The sequence below is a fragment of the Rhincodon typus genome, chromosome 23 (genome assembly GCF_021869965.1).
Source record: "Rhincodon typus isolate 14 chromosome 23, sRhiTyp1.1, whole genome shotgun sequence".
Classification (NCBI taxonomy): domain Eukaryota; kingdom Metazoa; phylum Chordata; class Chondrichthyes; order Orectolobiformes; family Rhincodontidae; genus Rhincodon; species Rhincodon typus.
This window is the reverse complement of record NC_063354.1, coordinates 21,448,122-21,467,675: the sequence shown is the minus strand read 5'-3', so window position 1 is coordinate 21,467,675 and position 19,554 is coordinate 21,448,122. Positions and strand designations below refer to the sequence as shown.

General features: G+C 40.3%; 1 protein-coding gene across 1 annotated transcript in view; it reads right to left on the bottom strand.

Moving 5' to 3' along the window:
- dus1l (dihydrouridine synthase 1-like (S. cerevisiae)) overlaps positions 1 to 19,554 on the bottom strand; it is a 48,009-nt gene that overhangs the window by 19,633 nt on the left and 8,822 nt on the right. Inside the window, exons 6-8 of the mRNA XM_048610863.1 lie at positions 13,240 to 13,322; positions 11,517 to 11,620; positions 4,492 to 4,636 (exon numbers count right to left, since the gene is read on the bottom strand). Coding sequence (XP_048466820.1) covers positions 4,492 to 4,636; positions 11,517 to 11,620; positions 13,240 to 13,322 — 332 coding nt within the window. The remainder of the gene's footprint in view (positions 1 to 4,491; positions 4,637 to 11,516; positions 11,621 to 13,239; positions 13,323 to 19,554) is intronic.

Genomic DNA, 19,554 nt, shown 5'->3' with positions numbered 1-19,554 from the left:
ATTAATACAAACAGCTTATATAAATTCAATTCCGCAGAGCAGCAGAAAATCCATATCTGATCATATTATAAAAGAGTCAATATTATAAAAGAGTTCATTCACACCCCCACTACAACAGCATGACAATGTGCATGAGCCGGCATAGTTAAAATGTTTCCAGATACATTTTCAAAGACCCAGTTCATTCTTCATTCTTGCAGAATAAATAGTAAGATTATAATGTAAAATGAACTCGCCCAACCAAATCCCCAAGAAGATTCCATTCTGACCTAATACGGCTATAACACTGAAAAGGGACTATCATAACTAGTAGATAAATACATTGTCAGTTAAATTCCTTTGCTATAACCACATTTCACCTGCAGAAAGAATGGATCATTCACTGAGCTTTAGCTCATCATCTGTAGTCAACAAAAGCCATATTGATTTATTTTCTACATTTTAGAAGCAATTTAATTTTTAACTTTATTGCCAATAGTTGCAACTGCAACAGTTAATCTAAAAATTAATTTTGCAAGTCATTTAGAATTTTAGAAAGGAAAGCAAGCAAGCAAGCAAACAAGCAAGCAAGAAAGAAAGAAAGCAAGAAAGAAAGAAAGCAAGAAAGAAAGAAAGCAAGCAAGAAAGAAAGCAAGCAAGAAAGAAAGCAAGCAAGAAAGAAAGCAAGCAAGCAAGAAAGCAAGCAAGAAAGAAAGAGCATCTTTTCAAACTATGCATCATATAAAAGACATCAATGTCTGCAATTCACTAACTATCATTTTAGCCAGACAAAAGTCAGCTGCAATGTCAAAGAACTGTGGACGCCGGAAATCTGAAACAAAAACAGAAAATGCTGGAGAACTTCAGTAAGTCTGGCATCATCTATGGAGAGAAAGGAGAGTTGACATTTTGGGTCCAGTGACCCTACTGAAGAATGATTTGAATGAACTGAAGGCCTTTCAGTTGCATGTAGCTTTCCATTTGTAGCTTCAAAAATAAGAGCCATTGTAGTTATTTATTTATGAATCTTTGTCGTTGAACTTCACCAGATTATCGGTTAATCCTGAAATGATTAAGAAATTGGCATAGAGCCTTAAAACAATTGAAAAATTCAAAACAGTCTCAGCAGGACACAAAGTACAACAGCTTGTATTTATATAGCACGTTTAACAGTAAAATATCTCAATATGCTTCACAGGGAGGCACATGTAACTACTGAATAAACATTAAAGCAAAACAACGAAGATGCTGGAAATGTTGTTAGGCAGCATCTGAGGCGAGAAACAGTTAATGTTTCAGTGTGATGACTCTACAGAAGAGTGACAGTTTTACTATAAGACAACCACTTTTGAGTTTTTGTTGCATAGTGTGGCAAGGACAATAGTTATTTATTAACAAACTGAACACAGATCTAACTACCTATATGACATACCTGGGTCTATGAAGTGGTAGTACATGCAATGTAACAACCCAAGTCGATCATTAATTAGAGACTAGGGTAGGGACTGAATGCCAGTGCAATATCATTCTAGGTGACAAAGTAAATCCTCTACATCCGCAAAATCGCAAATTCACCATCCGCGGGCAAAAAGTGCATATCCACAATTATTAGCTAATTTCCAACCTATTTTTTAATGAGTTCTGCTCTCACAAAGTTCATCATTCATGGGGGTTCTCAGGAACAGAACCCTCGTAGATACAGAGAAATGACTGTAGCTGGTTTATTTAGCTGGATAGCTACACACTCAGGTGTCTATGTTTGCCAACTTAAACTTCTTTCAGGAGTGTTTGGTGGTCTGAATCTATAAACATCAGTGCTCTTCTCCGAATGGCAAGGGACCTTGGCTACTTGCTTGGTGCAGGTGTCCCTTTTACAGACACAAGTGTTAATTTGAATGTGGGTGGGAATTAGACTCGATCAAGACTCTACAGACTTGTAAAGGCCATTAATGAAGTGAAGTGTGACACATTCGCACTGAGATGTCCAAAGTGAGCTTCACCTTGGGGTCTGTGTAACACGGGCCTCTGAAGAGAAGTTTTTTTTTAATTTTAGGAGCTTTACGATCGAGTTCCTTACATAACCAGGAACCAGAGATGTGTCTACGCTGACATTTGTAACTCTCCTTTTATTTTCTCAGGATGTGGGTGTCAGTGACTGAGCCAACATTGTCCATCTTAATTATGGCTGAGGTGGTTGTGAAGAACCACCTTTATGAACCACTGCAATCCAGCTGATTTAAATATACCCACATTGCTGTTAGGCAGAGAGTTCCAGGATTTTGACCCAGTAACAGTTAAGAAACAGTACTGCTGTTCCAAGTCAGGATTGAGAGTGGTTTGCAGGGGAACTTGCAGGTCACAGTGTACCCATGCACCCTCACAGACTCATAGATGTTTAGAGCACAGGAAGGAAGTTTGGGGGGGGGAGGTGGGCAGCCCAACACACCCATGCCAAAAATCTGACTACACTAATTCCACTTCCCAGCTTTTGCCCAAAGCCACAAAGGCTATGGCATCACTAATGAATATCTAAATCTAACTGCTTAAATGTTACGAGAGTTTCTTCCGCAAGCACTCTTTCAAGCAGCAAGTTCCACATTCTCACCATCCTCTGAATGAAAAGAAATTTCTCGACCTTCCTCTTAGCCTTCTACCTCATACCTTAAAGTTATCCCCTTGGTTATTGACTCATCTATTAATGAAATGAGTACCTTCCTACCCACCCTCTATACTCCCTTTACAATCTTATACACCTCTATCAGACTCCCTTTCAAACTTGCTGCTCCAAGAAAAACTACCTCAGCCTATCCAATCTTTTCTCAAGGCTCAGGCCCTCCAGCCCAGGTGACATCCTGGTAAATCTCCTCTGCTCCCTCACTAGTGCAATCACATCCTTCTCAAAATGTAGTTACTAGAACTGCATGCTATACTCCAGATGTTGCCTAATCAATGTTTTATACAATTCCACCACAACCTTCTTACTCTTGTATTCTATGCCTCAACTAATAAAGGCAAGTATACCGTATGCCTTCTTAACTACGTTATCTAACTGCCCTAGTACCTTCAGGGATATGGACACCAAGATCTCTAGTGATCTTCAGTACTTTCCAGGGTCCCACCATTCATATTATAATCCCTTGCCAGAGGTAACTCCTGCACACAAGTGGCAGAAACCATGGATTTGGGAGGTGCTGTCAGAAAAGTATCGGTGAGTTGCTGCAGTGCATCTTGTAGATGGTACATACTTCTGCCATGATGTATAACAGTCAAGGGAGTGAATTTATTAAGGTGGTGGATTAGGTGCCAGTAAATTGGATTGCTTTGCCCTGGGTGGTATTGTTTTTCTTGAGTGTTGTTGCAATCAGCCAAGAAAATTGGCAGCATGCCATCAGATTCCTGACTTGCTATTGGAAATGGTGAACAGACTTTGGGGAGTCTGAAGGTGAGATACTTGCAACAGAATTCCCAGACTCTAATCTGTTCTTCTAGCCACAGTATTTACATGGCTGTTTCAGTTAAAGTTTCTGGTCAATGCTAGTCCCAGGATGTTGATAGTCAGAGGCTCCAGCTATGAAACTCCAGTGAATGTCAAGTGAAGGTGATTAGATTATCTCTTGTTTGGGATGGCCATTAACTGGCACTTGTATGATGCAAATGATACTTGCTACATATCAACCCAATCCTAAATAATGTCCACGTCTTGCTGTATATAATGGTATTTAAACACATGCAATCATCAGCAAACATTTCCACCTCTGACCTTATAATGGAGGAAAGATTAATGATGAAGTAGAAGATGGTTGGGCCTAGGACGCTGCCCTGAGGAACTCCTGTAACAATATCCTAGCATGTAGGGGATCAACCTCAAAAAAAAACCATTTTCCTTTGTGCTGGCTACACTTCAATGAATGGAGAGTCTTCTCCCTGATTCCCAATGACTTCAGTTTTGCTGGCACTCCTTAGTGCCACATTTGGTCAAAAGGCATGCCTTTTCAATTCCATGTCCTCCAGATTTTTAGATCAATGCACCACTTTTGACATAAAATGTGTAATCATGACTAACAGCAATCTCCCATCTGTACAAAAAAAGTATTCAAACAATACTACAAAATTTAATTATGACATAAGCTGATACTTTTGATAAGGGAGTGCCACATTATTGGAGGTGTCATCGTTTAGCTAAGACTATCAAATACTTGCTTTACAATTAATTGCTCTCTTCGGTGAACTTAAAAGAAGAGGGTGAAGGGAGTTTCTCTGTGGTGCCAAGCAAACATCTATTTCTCAATCAATGTCACTAAACAGATTATTTGATCAGTTCTCTCATTTCTGTTTGCTCACTGTGCAAATTGGTTGCATCTTTTTCCTACTTCACATTTTTTTTCAATCACAAAGACCAAACACACAGTAAATAAAAGTTTAGTGTGTTATCTAAACTGTCATTGTGATTAATTCTTTCACGGCAAAATGTAAAATAAGCCATCATCGATGAGAATTTGTTCACTGACTCACGTGTGATGCCAGAGTTTGAAGAGATGAGCTCTAACAAATGAAAGTGGACAAGGATATTGGTTGACAATCTCCAAATACTCTTCTGCCATCTCCCATACAGGTGGCTTGCGGCCTTCAAAAAGAGCTGGATTATGAAGATTGCCCTCTGTCAGGTAAAGGAAGAAAAATTTGTATGAGTACATTAAGTAACTAATCAGATCTGTTATCTACATATTTTCCCTTTCAATTTTCTCTCCTTTCTATATATCTCTCATGAAGTCACTGAGATCTTATTGTGACGCAGTTATATGGATAATAGTCTACCAAACACTAGTAGTGTTAGTGGTTGTTACCTATGCTTAAGCTTTATCTTGATCTCATTCAACACCCATGTCTGAAACTTTCCTCCATCATTTCTAACAAATCTTTGAGACCAATTTTCCTCTATAATCAGAGATTTCAACAGGATGGTCATCACTGATCCTGCTGAAGACAATTGAGATTTGGGATTAATCTACAGACCTTTACGGCCCGTACGGCTCAGCTAGTCAATGGATAAACTTGCAAAGTCATAAGGAGAGCCCTGGAACAGGTTTTAACTCATGCCTCAAAACTATGTTGTGACAACTTTAAAATATTACTGTAATCTCTGGTACAATTTTATACATATGCAGCCGACTTGGGTGTTGTACTTTACATAGAATCTTATGCAACATGAGTTTGTTTACGAAAAAAATTCTGTGCAAGCTGTTATTCACCACCTACAAAGCACAAATTGTCTTTTAATTACTTTGCTCAAAACACTTTCTGCAAACAAAGCATGTTTATCCTCACAATGAAAATGTGCATGTCTTGCAGCCCGGGCATTTATAGATTTAATTTGTCCTTAAAACAGCAATGCTCTCAGGTTCACCCACTCACTCAGGCAAAGTATTCCATACTCCACTAGCTCTCTGCTTACCTTTCGTTTTAATCTGGTGATTTTAAATTAATAATTCATTTTAATGGATTTCTCAATCAGAGTGAAGAATGCTTGCATAATAACACTTGTCAAAATCTATATGGTTTAAAAAAATGTCACTGCTCAAACGGAAACATTGCCAGAATCTCAGGTTTTTCCTGCTAACTATAACACAGCCCCAGATCACTGGTGTCAGTGATATTTTCTTCTAGAAATCACGAAAGACACAACATAAATGCACGTTCCTTCTCAGTTTGTTCAGCTTAATATAAAATAGCCATTTTACTTCTGCTAGCAGTATTTTCCCATTATTTTTCCCACTTTTTTTTATACCTTTATTTGTAATTTCATGTCTGGTTGGTAAACTGCATTCTGTTACAAAGAAAAACGCTTCAGCTATCATTCTTCCAAGTCTTCGGATTTTCACCATGTAATTTAAAAACGGAACACATGTTATGTTCCAAGAAGGACCAGGAGGCGGAAGCATTAAACAGCAGCACTTTTATTATGGAGGTGTTTATTCTACAGACAGCAAACTTAAGAGAGGTTTCTACCTGTCCATAATGGCTGATGACATCATCATCACATCACATGATCAGACTTGTGGCTGGATGACAGTCCACCATACTTAACACAAATATACACCATCCCCCTCGTTCCCCCTTGTCTTCACGTACCACCCTACCAACCTCCGGATCCAACGCATCATCCTCCGACACTTCCGCCATCTGCAATCCGACCCCACCACCAACTTTTCCCTCCCCACCCTTATCTGCTTTCCGGAGGGACCACTCTCTCCGCGACTCCCTTGTCCGCTCCACACTCCCCTCCAGCCCCACCACACCCGGCACATTTCCCTGCAACCGCAGGAAGTGCTACACCTGCCCCTACACCTCCCCCCTCATCCCCATCCCAGGCCCCAAAAAGACTTTCCACATCAAGCAGATGGTCACCTGCACATCTGCTAATGTGGTATACTGCATCCGCTGTTCCCGTTGTGGCCTCCTCTACATCGGGGAAACCAAGCGGAGGCTTGGGGACTGCTTTGCAGAACACTTACGCTCGGTTCGCACTAAACAAATGCACCTCCCAGTTGTGAACCATTTCAAGTCCCCCTCCCATTCCTCAGACGACATGTCCATCTTGGGCCTCCTGCAGTGCCACAACGATGCCACCCGAAGGTTGCAGGAACAGCACCTCATATTCTGCTTGGGAGCCCTGCAGCCCAATGGTATCAATGTGGACTTCACAAGCTTCAAAATCTCCCTTCCCACAACCCCATCCCAAAACCAGCCCAGCTGATCCCCGCCTCCCTAACCTGTCCTTCCTCCCACCTATCCCCTCCTCCCACCTCAAGCCCCACCCCCATCTCCTACCTACCAGCCTCATCCCACCCCCTTGACCTGTCTGTCCTCCCTGGACTGACCTATCCCCCCACTAACTCCCCACCTACACTCTCCTTTACTGGCTCCATCTCCGCGTCTTTCACCTGTCTCCTCTCCACCTATCTTCTCCTCTCTCCATCTTCTATCTGCCTCCCCCTCTCTCCCTATTTATTTCAGAACCCCCATTCCCCTCCCCCATTTCTGAAGAAGGGTCTAGGCCCAAAACGTCAGCTTTCCTGCTCCTCCGATGCTGCTTGGCCTGCTGTGTTCATCCAGCCCTACACCTTGTTATCTCTATACACCATCCCTCCCCTTTTAAATTCGAAATTTCTGCAATGACAACATGCATTACATTTAAAATCACATATACAAGTCAGCAGGCATGATGTTCTGGAGGACGTCGATTCCTGTATGGCTGTTAGTGCACCTCAGACTTCAGTTTATTTTTCTCATTAGCCTTAATCTCTGGTGTTCTACGTGTCCTAGAAACATCATTTGTTGTTGTCTTTTCCTGAGACAGCTGAAGATTGGGAGGTTTGCACAATGCCGTAACTCCCCTCACGTGTTCCACTTACTGTTCTGTCCTCAAGTATATCTAGGTCTCTATTTGGCACAGTTACCTGTGGATCTTTAATTAATGTTGTTCCTGGCACATTGCTTCTGGTTTCCTAGAGCTGATCTGCATGGCTTATCCATACTACATCACCTATTACCTGTATGTTATAAGAAAGCAGCCTAGTCTATGCTATAATAATGGCTGGCATCCATTTTTTGCCAGTGCAGTAATTCTTCGTCAACACTTCTTGACCTTTTTGGATGTCATTAGAAAACCTGATTTTGTTGTTTCCGGTCAACAATGTTATGGGTGGTTTCAGCAAATAAAATGCTGTGTGCAACTGTTGCTTTACCATGAGCAATGGTGCAGAACCCCAAGTTGTCAAGTGGTTTGTGTTGCAGAATATTAACAAACATTGCCTCAGTCTTTTGGATAATGATGCTTGTTCTTGAAATACCCCTAAGGAATGTTTCATTGTCTAAACAAACCTTTCTGCCAAACCATTTGTGGTAAGGTGATAATGAGCTGATCGGATCTATTCAATTCTGTTCTGTTTTGTTTTAAATAGCCTGAAAACTCGTGTGATACGAATTGTGGACCGTTATTACTAACAAGTTGTTCCAGATAACCAAACCTTGCAAAGATCTCTCCCAATCTTTCAATGGTTTTCTCTGAAGATGTCAATTTCATGACGGCAACTTCAGGCCATTTAATAGCAGCAACCACTATAAGAAAGTTGTCTTTCAAAAGGTCTTGTGTAGTCAATAGGAATTCTTTGCCATGGCTTTCTGGCCATTCCCCTGGATGTAATGGCACTGACAGAGGTAGGTTGCAAGCTCTTGCACAAGCTGCATACATTCCCACTCTCTCCTCAATTTCAGAGTCAAACCCTGGGCATCAAAAATAGCTTCTGGCTATCACCTTGATTTTGACAATGCCACTGTGACCTGCATATAGTTGATTTAACATGCATTTTCTTAGTTGTGGTGGAATGATTAACCTTATTCCCCATAGGAGACATCCTGCCTGTGCAGATAGTTCTAGCTTCCATGTGACAATATGGCTTCAGTTCTGGGGTTGCTCCTATGATCTTGCCTCAAAGTACAATGTCCATCACTTTTGATGGTTATGGCTCATCTCTAGTGTTCTTCTTAACTTGTCCTGCTGATACCGAAGTGAAATCTATTTGTTCCAAGTTGGAAGTGTCTACATAAGGACTGTTTGTAGTTGACTCTTTGGCAAAGAAAATCTAGAAAGCCCATCAGTATTCCCATGTAAGTTGGATTGCTGAAACATAATTGTATAAGTGTGAGCAACAACACCCACCTCTGCATGTGAATTGCTGCTAGAGAAGGTATCCCTGTGTGAGGCCCAAATATTATGATCAACAGTCTGTTAGAAGGGCAAATTCCCAACCACACAGACATTGGTAGAATCATCTAATGTCAAAAATGTTTCCGAGAGCTTCTTTCACAATGGGCAAGATGTGAGAAACAACTGCTCCTACTCCATATTGTGGTGTCAGTTGCAACAGTAATTATGGGTCAAAGTGCGTCAGGACATCTGACTTTATTAAAGTCTCTTTGGCTTGTGTAAAAGAGTCTTTCACATTGATCTTCCCATGTCCAATTCCTGTTTTGGTATAATAAATTGCGGAAAGTTGCATTTTACTAGACAAATATCTTCCCTTTCCTGTTCTCATTGACTTTATAGTGCTGAATTGTATAAAGTTGCAGGAGAAATAGAAAATATGTTGAATGTTATGAAACCAAAATCCACGCTTTAAAATGGAATTGGTGAGGACTCAGATGTGTTTATTTTAAAGAGGGCATATCAAAAATGACTTCTCACTTTGAAAAATCTTGTGTGCATCCTATGCTCTTTATCAAATTATTCAAGATCCTTTAAAATGGCATGGAGTCCAGGAACACAAAGGGTACTGAAAAAGGTACGCAATGAACTTATAATTAACTTTACACTTAATGGTCAATTGTACAACCAGGTGCCATCATGAAGTTCCATTTGATTTCACTAGAGGAAGCATCAGTATCACACTCTCCAAAGCATAGCTATAACAGGGATGATTCAGACTGAAAGCTGATGCCAGAAATGAAAATAGATATGAACAGGCAATATGTAATAAATCATATTAAACAACTGATACAAAGTTTTCATGTTCAAATTTAGCTTTGAAAAAACACAGATTCCTAAACTTGTTTTTTTGAAAAACAGACATCTTCAGCCACTTGTTATCAGGATCCAAGTTTCTTTTGACGACATCCCCCTCCCATGGGCAGTTTATTTTTATGATCAGACAAACAAATAAACAACGCTATTTAATAAAATTGCCATTTTCCCTTTAATTACTTAAAGCCTGTTTGCAAATTTTTCAGCAAGCTGATCTGCCTCTTGGAATTTCCAGCTAATGCTTCTTCATTTTGCTACCTTTTTTCCCCACCAACTAAAGTTCCTTCAAATTATGTGCTTGGTAAAAATTATGAAATAACTAGCATGTGTATTTCGGAATTAGAAAGTGCATGTAATTTTACCCACACTTGTTTTTATTCTCTTTATTGCAAATATCTCTGGTGAATCAATGCTAAAGCACACTGATGTACCAATGAGGAAGGACAGGGAGACGCATGGGTCTAGTAAAATGCATATGGACCAAATGGTCTTTTGCTGTGGTTTATATTCAATGTAATTATGCCATGGAATGATTGTATATAATCTTGTGCTCATTGTTACGTATGTGGAGAATACTTCATGGGGACGGAAGCTTTTTTTTTGAAGAAATCTGTTTAAAGCACATTTTAGCCCTGACCTAGTAGGAGATCCGTGACTTCTCTTTTAGTGTGGACTTAAGAAATTAATATTGTTTCATCAGTGAACTAGCATCCACAGGTCTCAGAATGCATTGTTAAATATTCAATAGTAAATTAATCTACATTATTTTGGATGCTTACTTTTATCATTTGTCTACTACTGTTTTAGAATATTTATAGCAATCCTTCACTAACAGTAGCTTATGCACAAGACGTTTGGGTTTTCCAGTCTGTTTAGTTTTCAATCGGGACTGTTTCCGGCAGGAGTGAGGTAAAAATCAGGTGCAACATACCCTTGACTCTTGGTGACTACCCCAGGAACGGATTACCTAACTATTACTTTGATACCAGAGGTATAAGTGAGATCTGGAAATAAGTGCACATATTAACTAATTTGGCAAAACTTAAGCTTTTTCTTCTAAATACAGGATAGAGTTTTCCTATGACTATTCTTTCCGACCTTCCTGGAAAGTTTATTTGCTTTGTTTCATTCTTAACTTGTATCAATATCAAAGGCATTACACATAAAAAGTGAAGATCAAGTATTAGTCCTCCAGTGAAATGGAATTAGAGGGTTCAGGAATAATTTGATCATGCTACAAAGGTGATTATATTCCTATGGTATAGTCACATTCTATATTTATTTTACATTAATCTTTGCGGCACGGTGGCTCAGTGATTAGCACTGCTGCCTCACAGTGCCAGGGACCCGGGTTCAATTCCACCCTCGGACAACTGTCTGTGTGGAGCTTGCACATTCTCCCCGTGTCTGCGTGGGTTTCCTCCGGGTGCTCCGGTTTCCTCCCACAGTCCAAAAATGTGCAGGCTAGGTGGATTGGCCATGAAAAATTGCCCATAGTGTTGAGGGATGTGTAGATTAGGTGGGTTATAGGGGGATGGGTCTGGATGGGATGCTCTGAGAGTCAGTGTGGACTTGTTGAGCCGAAGGGCCTGTTTCCACACTGTAGGGATTCTATGATTCTATGTAGCTTATAGTAAAATAGCAAAACTGAGAGCAATTTGAAATTGTTGGCCAGAGTGCTGAAATTTCTCTTTTGTACAGATTAAGTTTGGAAATACAAAATTAAGCTGCTTCTGCATAATTGCAGCATGACAGGTTTAGAGTCAATTTCCATTTTAATTATAGATACAGTAATTTACAATGGAAATGTTGGCAATCAGAATGTTTAGTCAATGGGCAACGCATGCTGGCACAAGATTTTATATATATTGATATAATGTAGCAAAGTAAAAACATAAACCAAAATCCATCATGTGAACTAGAAAGTAGCTGAAGTAAATTTGTTTTGGGCACATACCCGCACTCATTACACCTTGTACGTCCGTTTCCTGAATGCATCGCTCTACATCGCTCAGGTACTGGATGTTGCCGTTTGCAAAAACAGGGATGTTAACTTCTTTCCTGCATTAAACAATATACTTCATTTTTTTTTTCCTAGGAAAATCTTCAGTTATCAAACTTGTAGTGAATTATCAATGTAGTTGAATAAGATCAATTGTGGTGTCTAGCTTGACCTTTGTATATGAAAATGTATATTAAAGGTAAAACCTGTCACAAACATAGCTGCAGAGGAGACTCCTTTGTATTACAATGTTAGGGAATATACAGCTTTGATTAAGGATTACATTGCCCTGGTAAGAAAAATACCTTCTAATCTATAGTTCACTTAAAGATAATTAATTGTAAGAGATGAATTTCTTGTTACATGCTCACAATCCAAATCAAATACCATGTTTCTTGAACCCTCAGCTTCTTTTTTAAATGCATAATATTATTTCCCTGTTCTAACACTCTGTATTGCCAATGTAAACCCTAGGTTTACAAAATCAAAATACTGTGAACGGTGGAAAGCTGAAATGAAAACAGAAGATGTTGTAAACACTCAGCAAGTCAGGCAACATGTGTAAAGGGGAAAATGGAGTTACCAGTTCAGGTTGATGATCTAACATCAGAACTTCTGATGCATTAAATATTTTGCACAACTGGACACTGTTGTGTTTACATAGTGAATTCCATTTAGCATTTACTTGACTAGGAACTTGGCATGAAGCAAAGCCAAGAACAGAAAAAAGCTTTAAGGAGTGACTGGTTAAAATCTGGACTGCACTGCTTGAGAGTGTGTTCAAAGCAATGAATCATTCAAAAGGGAATTAGACAGGTAACCAAAAAGGAAGAATTTACTGGGTTATGGGAACAAGGCAGGAGAATGGCACTCAGCTTATCATTCATTTGTAGAATCACGCATGCGTAATGAGTCAAAAGGCCTCCTTCTAAATGTTACTCATTATGTGAATCTGTGAACTTTAGAAACTATGCAAAGTGGTAAAATGCAGTGATACTAGGTAAGCTTTCACACTGCAATCCTGTTCAAAACCATTAGGATTGAATGATGTGAAACAGGAAGCTCCAAAAATGTTGTAATACACAAAGCGCTGTGGAGGGAACATCAACACGTTCATAGAAATTAATGAAATGGTATCCACTGTTGATGAAAAAAACTCGAGTGTTGCCCCATCAGTCAGACACTGATTGAATCCTACATACTAAAAATTAGACTGTTTTACAGAGTTTTATTAAATATTTGTGAGTTATGCTGCAAGGCTACTTCCTCAAAGGCAGATGAAGTAAGGGAAATCAAAAAGTATTGCGTAAATGAGAATGGGCTTGAAGAGACTAGTATTGCTCTTGCAGTTTGCTCTTGCATGGTAACAAAAAAACACATAACCATCATCATCTGATAGCATTAAACACAAAACAAATTCCAAAATTTAAAACTTTCAGGATTAAAATCTTTAACCCTTTGTAGGTGTTCACTTTAAATTGAACAAAATTTGCTTTTATTTTAATTGTCGGACTTTGATGACATGACCACAAAGAAGCCAAGATTCCATTCTTAATTCTGAATTATTTCACTCCTTTTTCTGATGATAATATTGCGAAGAATTCATTGATAGTTCTGGTGTAATGCTGTATTTGTCACCTATTGCTTAGTACAGTGTTTGTTAATATTTGCTTCTCACCTCACAGCTTTTATGTGTTCCCAGTCTGCTACACCTGTCAGAGGTCCCTTTTGTTCCTTGGTACGACCATGAACAGTTAATAGCTGAAATATATTCAAATTTATCAAATTTAAAACAGAAATATTTAAAACCATAACATTTAGACAGTACTAAAGTCAGTAGCAGTTACGTGGAAAAAACATAATTGTTCTTTTAACTGTACAATGATGAATTTGACTGAAATAAACCCGAATAAGCATTTGTTTTTGACCCACAAAATGTTTTGTAGATCTGTTTAGTTGGAATATGACTCACTGCATTTGAATATCAGATTGCTGAGAAGAAAATGATTCTCATCTTCCAAGCAGTATTAATATTTACAAAAAGAACAGCATTCTTATAAAGATGTCTGAAAGAATTTATGGGTCTGTTACTAAATCTTAATACGTATAAAATTTAAAGCAGTTTTGTGTTGAGAGTATGTACCCACAAGAAGTTGAGTTGACACAACACAAATTTATTGGATAGTGGTCTCTATAACCAAACTAAAAACTTGACTTATGTCATATTGATTTGTCTAAGATATTAACAGTCCTTAGTGCACAAGTACAAAAACTTGCCAAACCAATTCACGCAATGCAGTTGAATGCTGCACACTTGAATTACAGTTTTTGCTTTGGCTACTTTCTCCTGAAATTGAATGTAGATCAGTGTTTCTGAACTCATTTTAATTCTCCAAATTCAAATATATCTGGATTCTAGCTATAGAAAGAAGTAACTTTGCATTTAGTTGATGTTTTATAACACTAAAACAATTTAGAGCTTCAAAATATAGTGCAATGGCTGTTGCAAAGGGTTGTTTGTGAAAACAGGTACTTAATATACAATCTTTTGAACTTCTTGCTTTCAGCGGCAGGAGTGGAGAGAACACGAGCCAGGGTGCAGGCGGGAAGGTAAGGCTTTTCTGTATAAAAACTTACCTTGTGCAACAGGTGCCTTTTTGCTTTCAGCGGCGGGAGTGGAAAGAACGCGAGCCAGGAAGTGAACTAATATATTCGGCATTGGCTAAACCCGAAACACTACATGTGTAGTGTCTCCCACCCATCCTTCTCCTTTAACCGAAAAAAAGACTGTGTGAAGGTCAGTAAGGTAAGGGTTTTTTTTATTCTTCTGGAAATCTAGAGTAGAGGAAACGGAAGCTAGGGCAGTTGCATGCTCCTCTTGCAGGATGTGGGAGGTAAGGGTCATTGCTGGTGTCCCCTCTGACTTCACCTGCGAGAAGTGCACCCAACTACAGCTCCTCACAAACCGCGTTAAGGAACTGGAGCTGGAGCTGGATGAACTCTGGATCATTCGGGAGGCTGAGGGGGTGACACAGAGGAGTTATAAGGAGATGGTCACACCCAAGGTACAGGAAAAAGGTAGCTGGTGACTGTCAGGAGGGGGAAAGGGAATAGGCAGACAGGCAGGGATCCCCTGTGGCCGTTCCCCTCAATAATAAGTATACCGTTTTGGATACTGTTGGGGGGGACGACCTACCAGGGGAAGGCCATAGCGGACAGGTCTGTGGCACTGAGCCTGGCAGTGTGGCACAGAAGGGAAAGGGGGAGAATAGGAGAGCAATTGTAATGGGGGATTCAATAGTAAGAGGCACAGACAGGCGGTTCTGTGGACACGAACAAGACAAAACGGATGGTATGTTGCCTCCCGGGTGCGAGGGTCCGTGACGTCTCAGATCGTGTCTTCAAGATCCTTAAGGGGGAGGGTGAGCAACCAGCAGTCATGGTACACATCGGTACCAACAACATAGGTAGAAAAAGGACTGAGAATGTGAAAACCGAGTACAGGGAGTTAGGTTGGAAGCTGAAGTCCAGGACAAACAGGGTAGTTATCTCTGGATTACTACCAGTGCCACGTGATAACGAGGTAAGAAATAGGGAGAGTGCAGCTAAACACATGGCTACAGGGCTGGTGTAGGAGGGAGGGCTTCCATTATGTGGATAATTGGAGTGCATTCTGGGGAAGGTGGGACCTGTACAGTAAGGACGGGTTGCACCTGAGCCGGAAGGGCACTAATATCCTGGGAGGGAGGTTTGCTCGAGCTATACAGGATGGTTTAAACTAGATTGGCAGGGGGTGGGGAACCAGATTTATAATTCAGAGGATGAGGTATTCAGCCTTCCAACGGACACAACAGGGAGTGAGGTTGTTTATAAAGAAATGCGGTCGATGGAGAGTAATTGTGGACACAGATGGTTTGAGGTGTGTATACTTCAATGCTAGAAGTATCAGAAATAAGGCGGATGAACTTACAGCATGGGTTGATACTTGGAACTACGATGTTGTGGCCATTACAGAAACTTGGGTAACTCAGGGATAGGAATGGTTGTTGGAAGTTCCAGGATTTAGATGCTTTAAAAGAAATAGGGAGAGTGGAAAAAGAGGTGGGGGAGTGGCATTGTTAGTCAGGGCTAATATAGCAGCTACTGAAAGGCAGTTTGAGAATGATATGTCTACCGAGTCAGTTTGCGTTGAGGTCCAGAACAAGAAAGGAGCAGTCACTTTGTTGGGGGTTTTTTACAGACCCCCTAATAGTTGCAGGGAAGTGGAGGAGCGGATTGGGAGGCAGATACTGGAAAGGTGCAGAAGTCACAGGGTTGTAGTCTTGGGTAACTTCAACTTTCCAGATATTGATTGGCAACTTTTTAGTTGTAAGTTTAGATGGAGCGGATTTTGTCCAGTGCGTTCAGGAAGGATTCCTGACAAAATATGTAGATAGACCAACACGAGGAGAGGCCACTTTGGATTTGGTGCTTGGCAATGAACCGGGCTAAGTGTTAGACCTGTTGGTATGAGAGCATTTTGGCAGTAGCGATCATAACTCTGTTACTTTTACTATAGTCATGGAAAAGGATAGGTACATACAGCAGGGTAAGGTTTATAATTGGGGGAAGGGTAATTATAATTCTGTTAGGCAAGAACTGGGTAACAGAAAATGGGAACAGATGCTGTCAGGGAAGAGCACTATTGAAATGTAGAGATTGTTTAAGGAATGCATACTGTGTGTGCTCGATATGTTTGGCCCTAGCAGGCAGGGAAGATGCGGTCAAGTGAGGGAGCCTTGGTTCTCGAGAGAGGTTGAACAACTAGTTAAGGGGAAGAAGGATGCTTACATAAGGTTTAGGAAACAAAGATCGGAAAAGACTCTAGAGGGATACAAGTTAGCCAGGAAGGAGCTGAAGAAAGGGCTTAGGAGAGCAGAAGGGGGCATGAGAAAACCTTGGCAGACAGGATCAAGGAAAACTCCAAGGCTTTTTACACGTACGTGAGGAATAAGAGAATGACCAGAGTAGGGGTAGGGCTGATCAAGGATTGTAAAGGGAATTTGTGCACGGAGCCTAAAGAGAAAGGAGAGGTACTTAATGAATACTTTTCTTCGGTATTCACAACTGAGAGGGACCTAGTTGTAGGGGAGGACAGTGTGAAACAGGCTGGTAGGCTAGAGGAGGTCGATGTTAGTAAGGAAGATGTACTAGGAATTTTGAGGAGCTTGAAGATAGATAAGTCCCCTAGGCCTGATGGGATTTATCCAAGGATTCTATGGGAAGCATGGGAAGAAATCGCAGGGCCTTTGGCAATGATCTTTTCGTCCTCACTGTCCACGGGTATAGTGCCGGAAGATTGGTGAGTGGCAAACGTCATTCCCTTGTTCAAAAAAGGGAACAGGGATAACCCTGGAAATTACAGGCCAGTCAGTCTTACTTCAGTGGTGGGCAAATTATTGGAAAGGGCTCTGAGAGATAGGAATTATGATCACTTGGATAGGCACAGTTTGATTCGTGATAATCAGCATGGATTTGTGAGGGGTAGATCATGCCTCACAAACCTTACTGAATTCTTTAAAGAGGTGAGCAAACATGTGGATGAAGGTAGAGCAGTGGATGTGGTATACATGGATTTAAGTGAGGCGTTTGATAAGGTTCCCCATGGTAGGCTCATGCAGAAAGTAAGGAGGCATGGGAGAGGGGGAAATGTGGCAGTTTGGATTCAGAATTGCCTGACCCTTAGAAGACAAAGGGTGGTAGTGGACGGAAAATATTCAACATGGTGCTCAGTTACGAGTGGTGTACCACAAGGATCTGTTCTGGGGCGTCTTCTATTTGTGATTTTTGTAAATGATTTGGATGTAGGAGTGGAAGGCTGGATTGGTAAGTTCGTGGACGATACGAAGGTGGGTTGAGTTGTGGATAGTGCAGAGGGCTGTTCTAGGTTACAAAGGGACATTGATGGGATGCAGAGCTGGGCTGAGAAGTGGCAGATGGAGTTTAACCCTGAAAAGTGTGGGGTGATTAATTTTGGAAGGACAAACTTGAAAGCAGAATACAGTGTTAACGGAAAGATTCTTGGCAGTGTGGAGGAGCAGAGGGATCTTGGGGTTCATGTCCACAGTTGAAAGCTGCCACCCAGGTGAATAGAATTGTTAAGAAGGTGTATGGTGTGTTAGCTTTCATTAATAGAGGGATTGAGTTCAAGAGCCGTGAAGTTATGCTCCAGCTATACAAAAGCCTGGTTCGGCCACATCTGGAGTATTGTGTCCAGTTCTGGTCACCTCATTACAGGAAAGATGTGGAAGCGTTGGAAAAGGTGCAGAGGAGATTTACCAGGATGTTGCCTGGAATGGAGGGAAGGTCTTACGAGGAAAGGTTGAGAGAGCTAGGGCTTTTCTCTTTAAAACGACAAAGGATGAGAGATGACTTGATAGAGGTGTACAATATGATCAGAGGTATAGATAGAGTGGACAGCCAGAGACTTTTTCCTAGGGTGGAGGTAGCTATTACGAGGGGGCATAGTTTTAAAGTGAGTGGAGGTAGATATAGGGGAGACATCAGAGGTAGGTTCTTTACTCAGAGAGTGGTAGGGGCATGGAATGCATTTCCGGAGAGGGTAGTAGAATCGGCCTCATTAGGGGCATTTAAGCAGCTATTAGATAGGCATATGGAGGATAGTATAAGGTAGGGGTGGAGGTTAGATAAACCTTAGGTTTAGGGTAAAAGTTCGGTACAACATCATGGGCTGAAGGGCCTGTACTGTGCTGTACTGTTCTATGTTCTTAAAGTAGGGGGTAAAATGTGCGTGAGGTTGCAGTTCTTTAAAGGTAATGTCTGGTTTGAAAATAGGTCAGAAAGTAACTTGAAACAGTAAATTATAGGCACCATATCCAAGAAAGCAGGTAACTTCAGTTCTGTGTCTAGCAGGATACCATGGAGTTAATTGATGAAAATTTTTAAAGTTGAATTTTTATGATATATAGAGAAAGGAGATTGGGGCCACTCGCTTTTTGCATTCAGAATCATTTGAATTCAGTAGCATCAGGTATTCAGTGCAGAAGAACAGTTTTACCATAGCATAAGAGCAAGTTATGAGGGGTCATGAAGTCTCCAAGGTGTGAGAGTTTGTATACAAGTTTTTATGCTGTCAGAACTGCAAAGAAGTTATAGGCCAGAGCTGGAAAGAAGTCTCTAGGCCATCAGGATTGAAAAGGAATCTGGGAATCAAAACTGGAAAGTGATCTCTAGACCATTAAAACTGAGGCAGTCAATTAAGTAAAAAATTAAAAGGTGAAGATATGAATGATATTGTGCTGGGATAGAGTGCCTGTCAAGGGCACTACTAGGAAGAAAAAGGGTTGAATTTTTGTTTAGTTGTTTTATTAAGACTTTCTAAACAGTATTTATTAACTGGAAATATATATAATATAGCCTTGTTTGTTTCTTGTGTAAATTGTGTTCTTTTATTAAAGAACATTAGCAGTGGAATAAGCTTATGATCTATTGACAATAAACCTAATTCTAATTCTTCTATTAAATCAGATTTCACTGATTTCTGACTTGTCTAGTTTTACCATCAGATGGGATCATAACTCTGTATATGCAAAAATATTCACTAGTTAAATTGCTCTTTCCAGATTTCTGTAGATTCAAAAGAAACAACCAGGCATATTTGCATCATCAATTAACTGCAGCACAGCATCTTCAGTTCTGATGCTTATTTGTAATAAGCAAGTTAACTATTTTGCTAAAGAACAAAAGCTGCTCTCATTGTTTTAAAATTTCGGAATTTGGCCAGTTGAATTTAGATTTTCTTTCAAAACTGACAAAAAAAATTGATAGCTCCTAAACATAAGTTACTCCTTATCTTCCAATACGATCATATTGGATTGATAAGGTGATTACTGAATAATAGGCAGCTCTGAATCATGACACACCACTAAGTGTGAATTGGTATGAATATGATCGAGTAATGTGTGCCAGATAACTCATTACCTACAGGATTAAA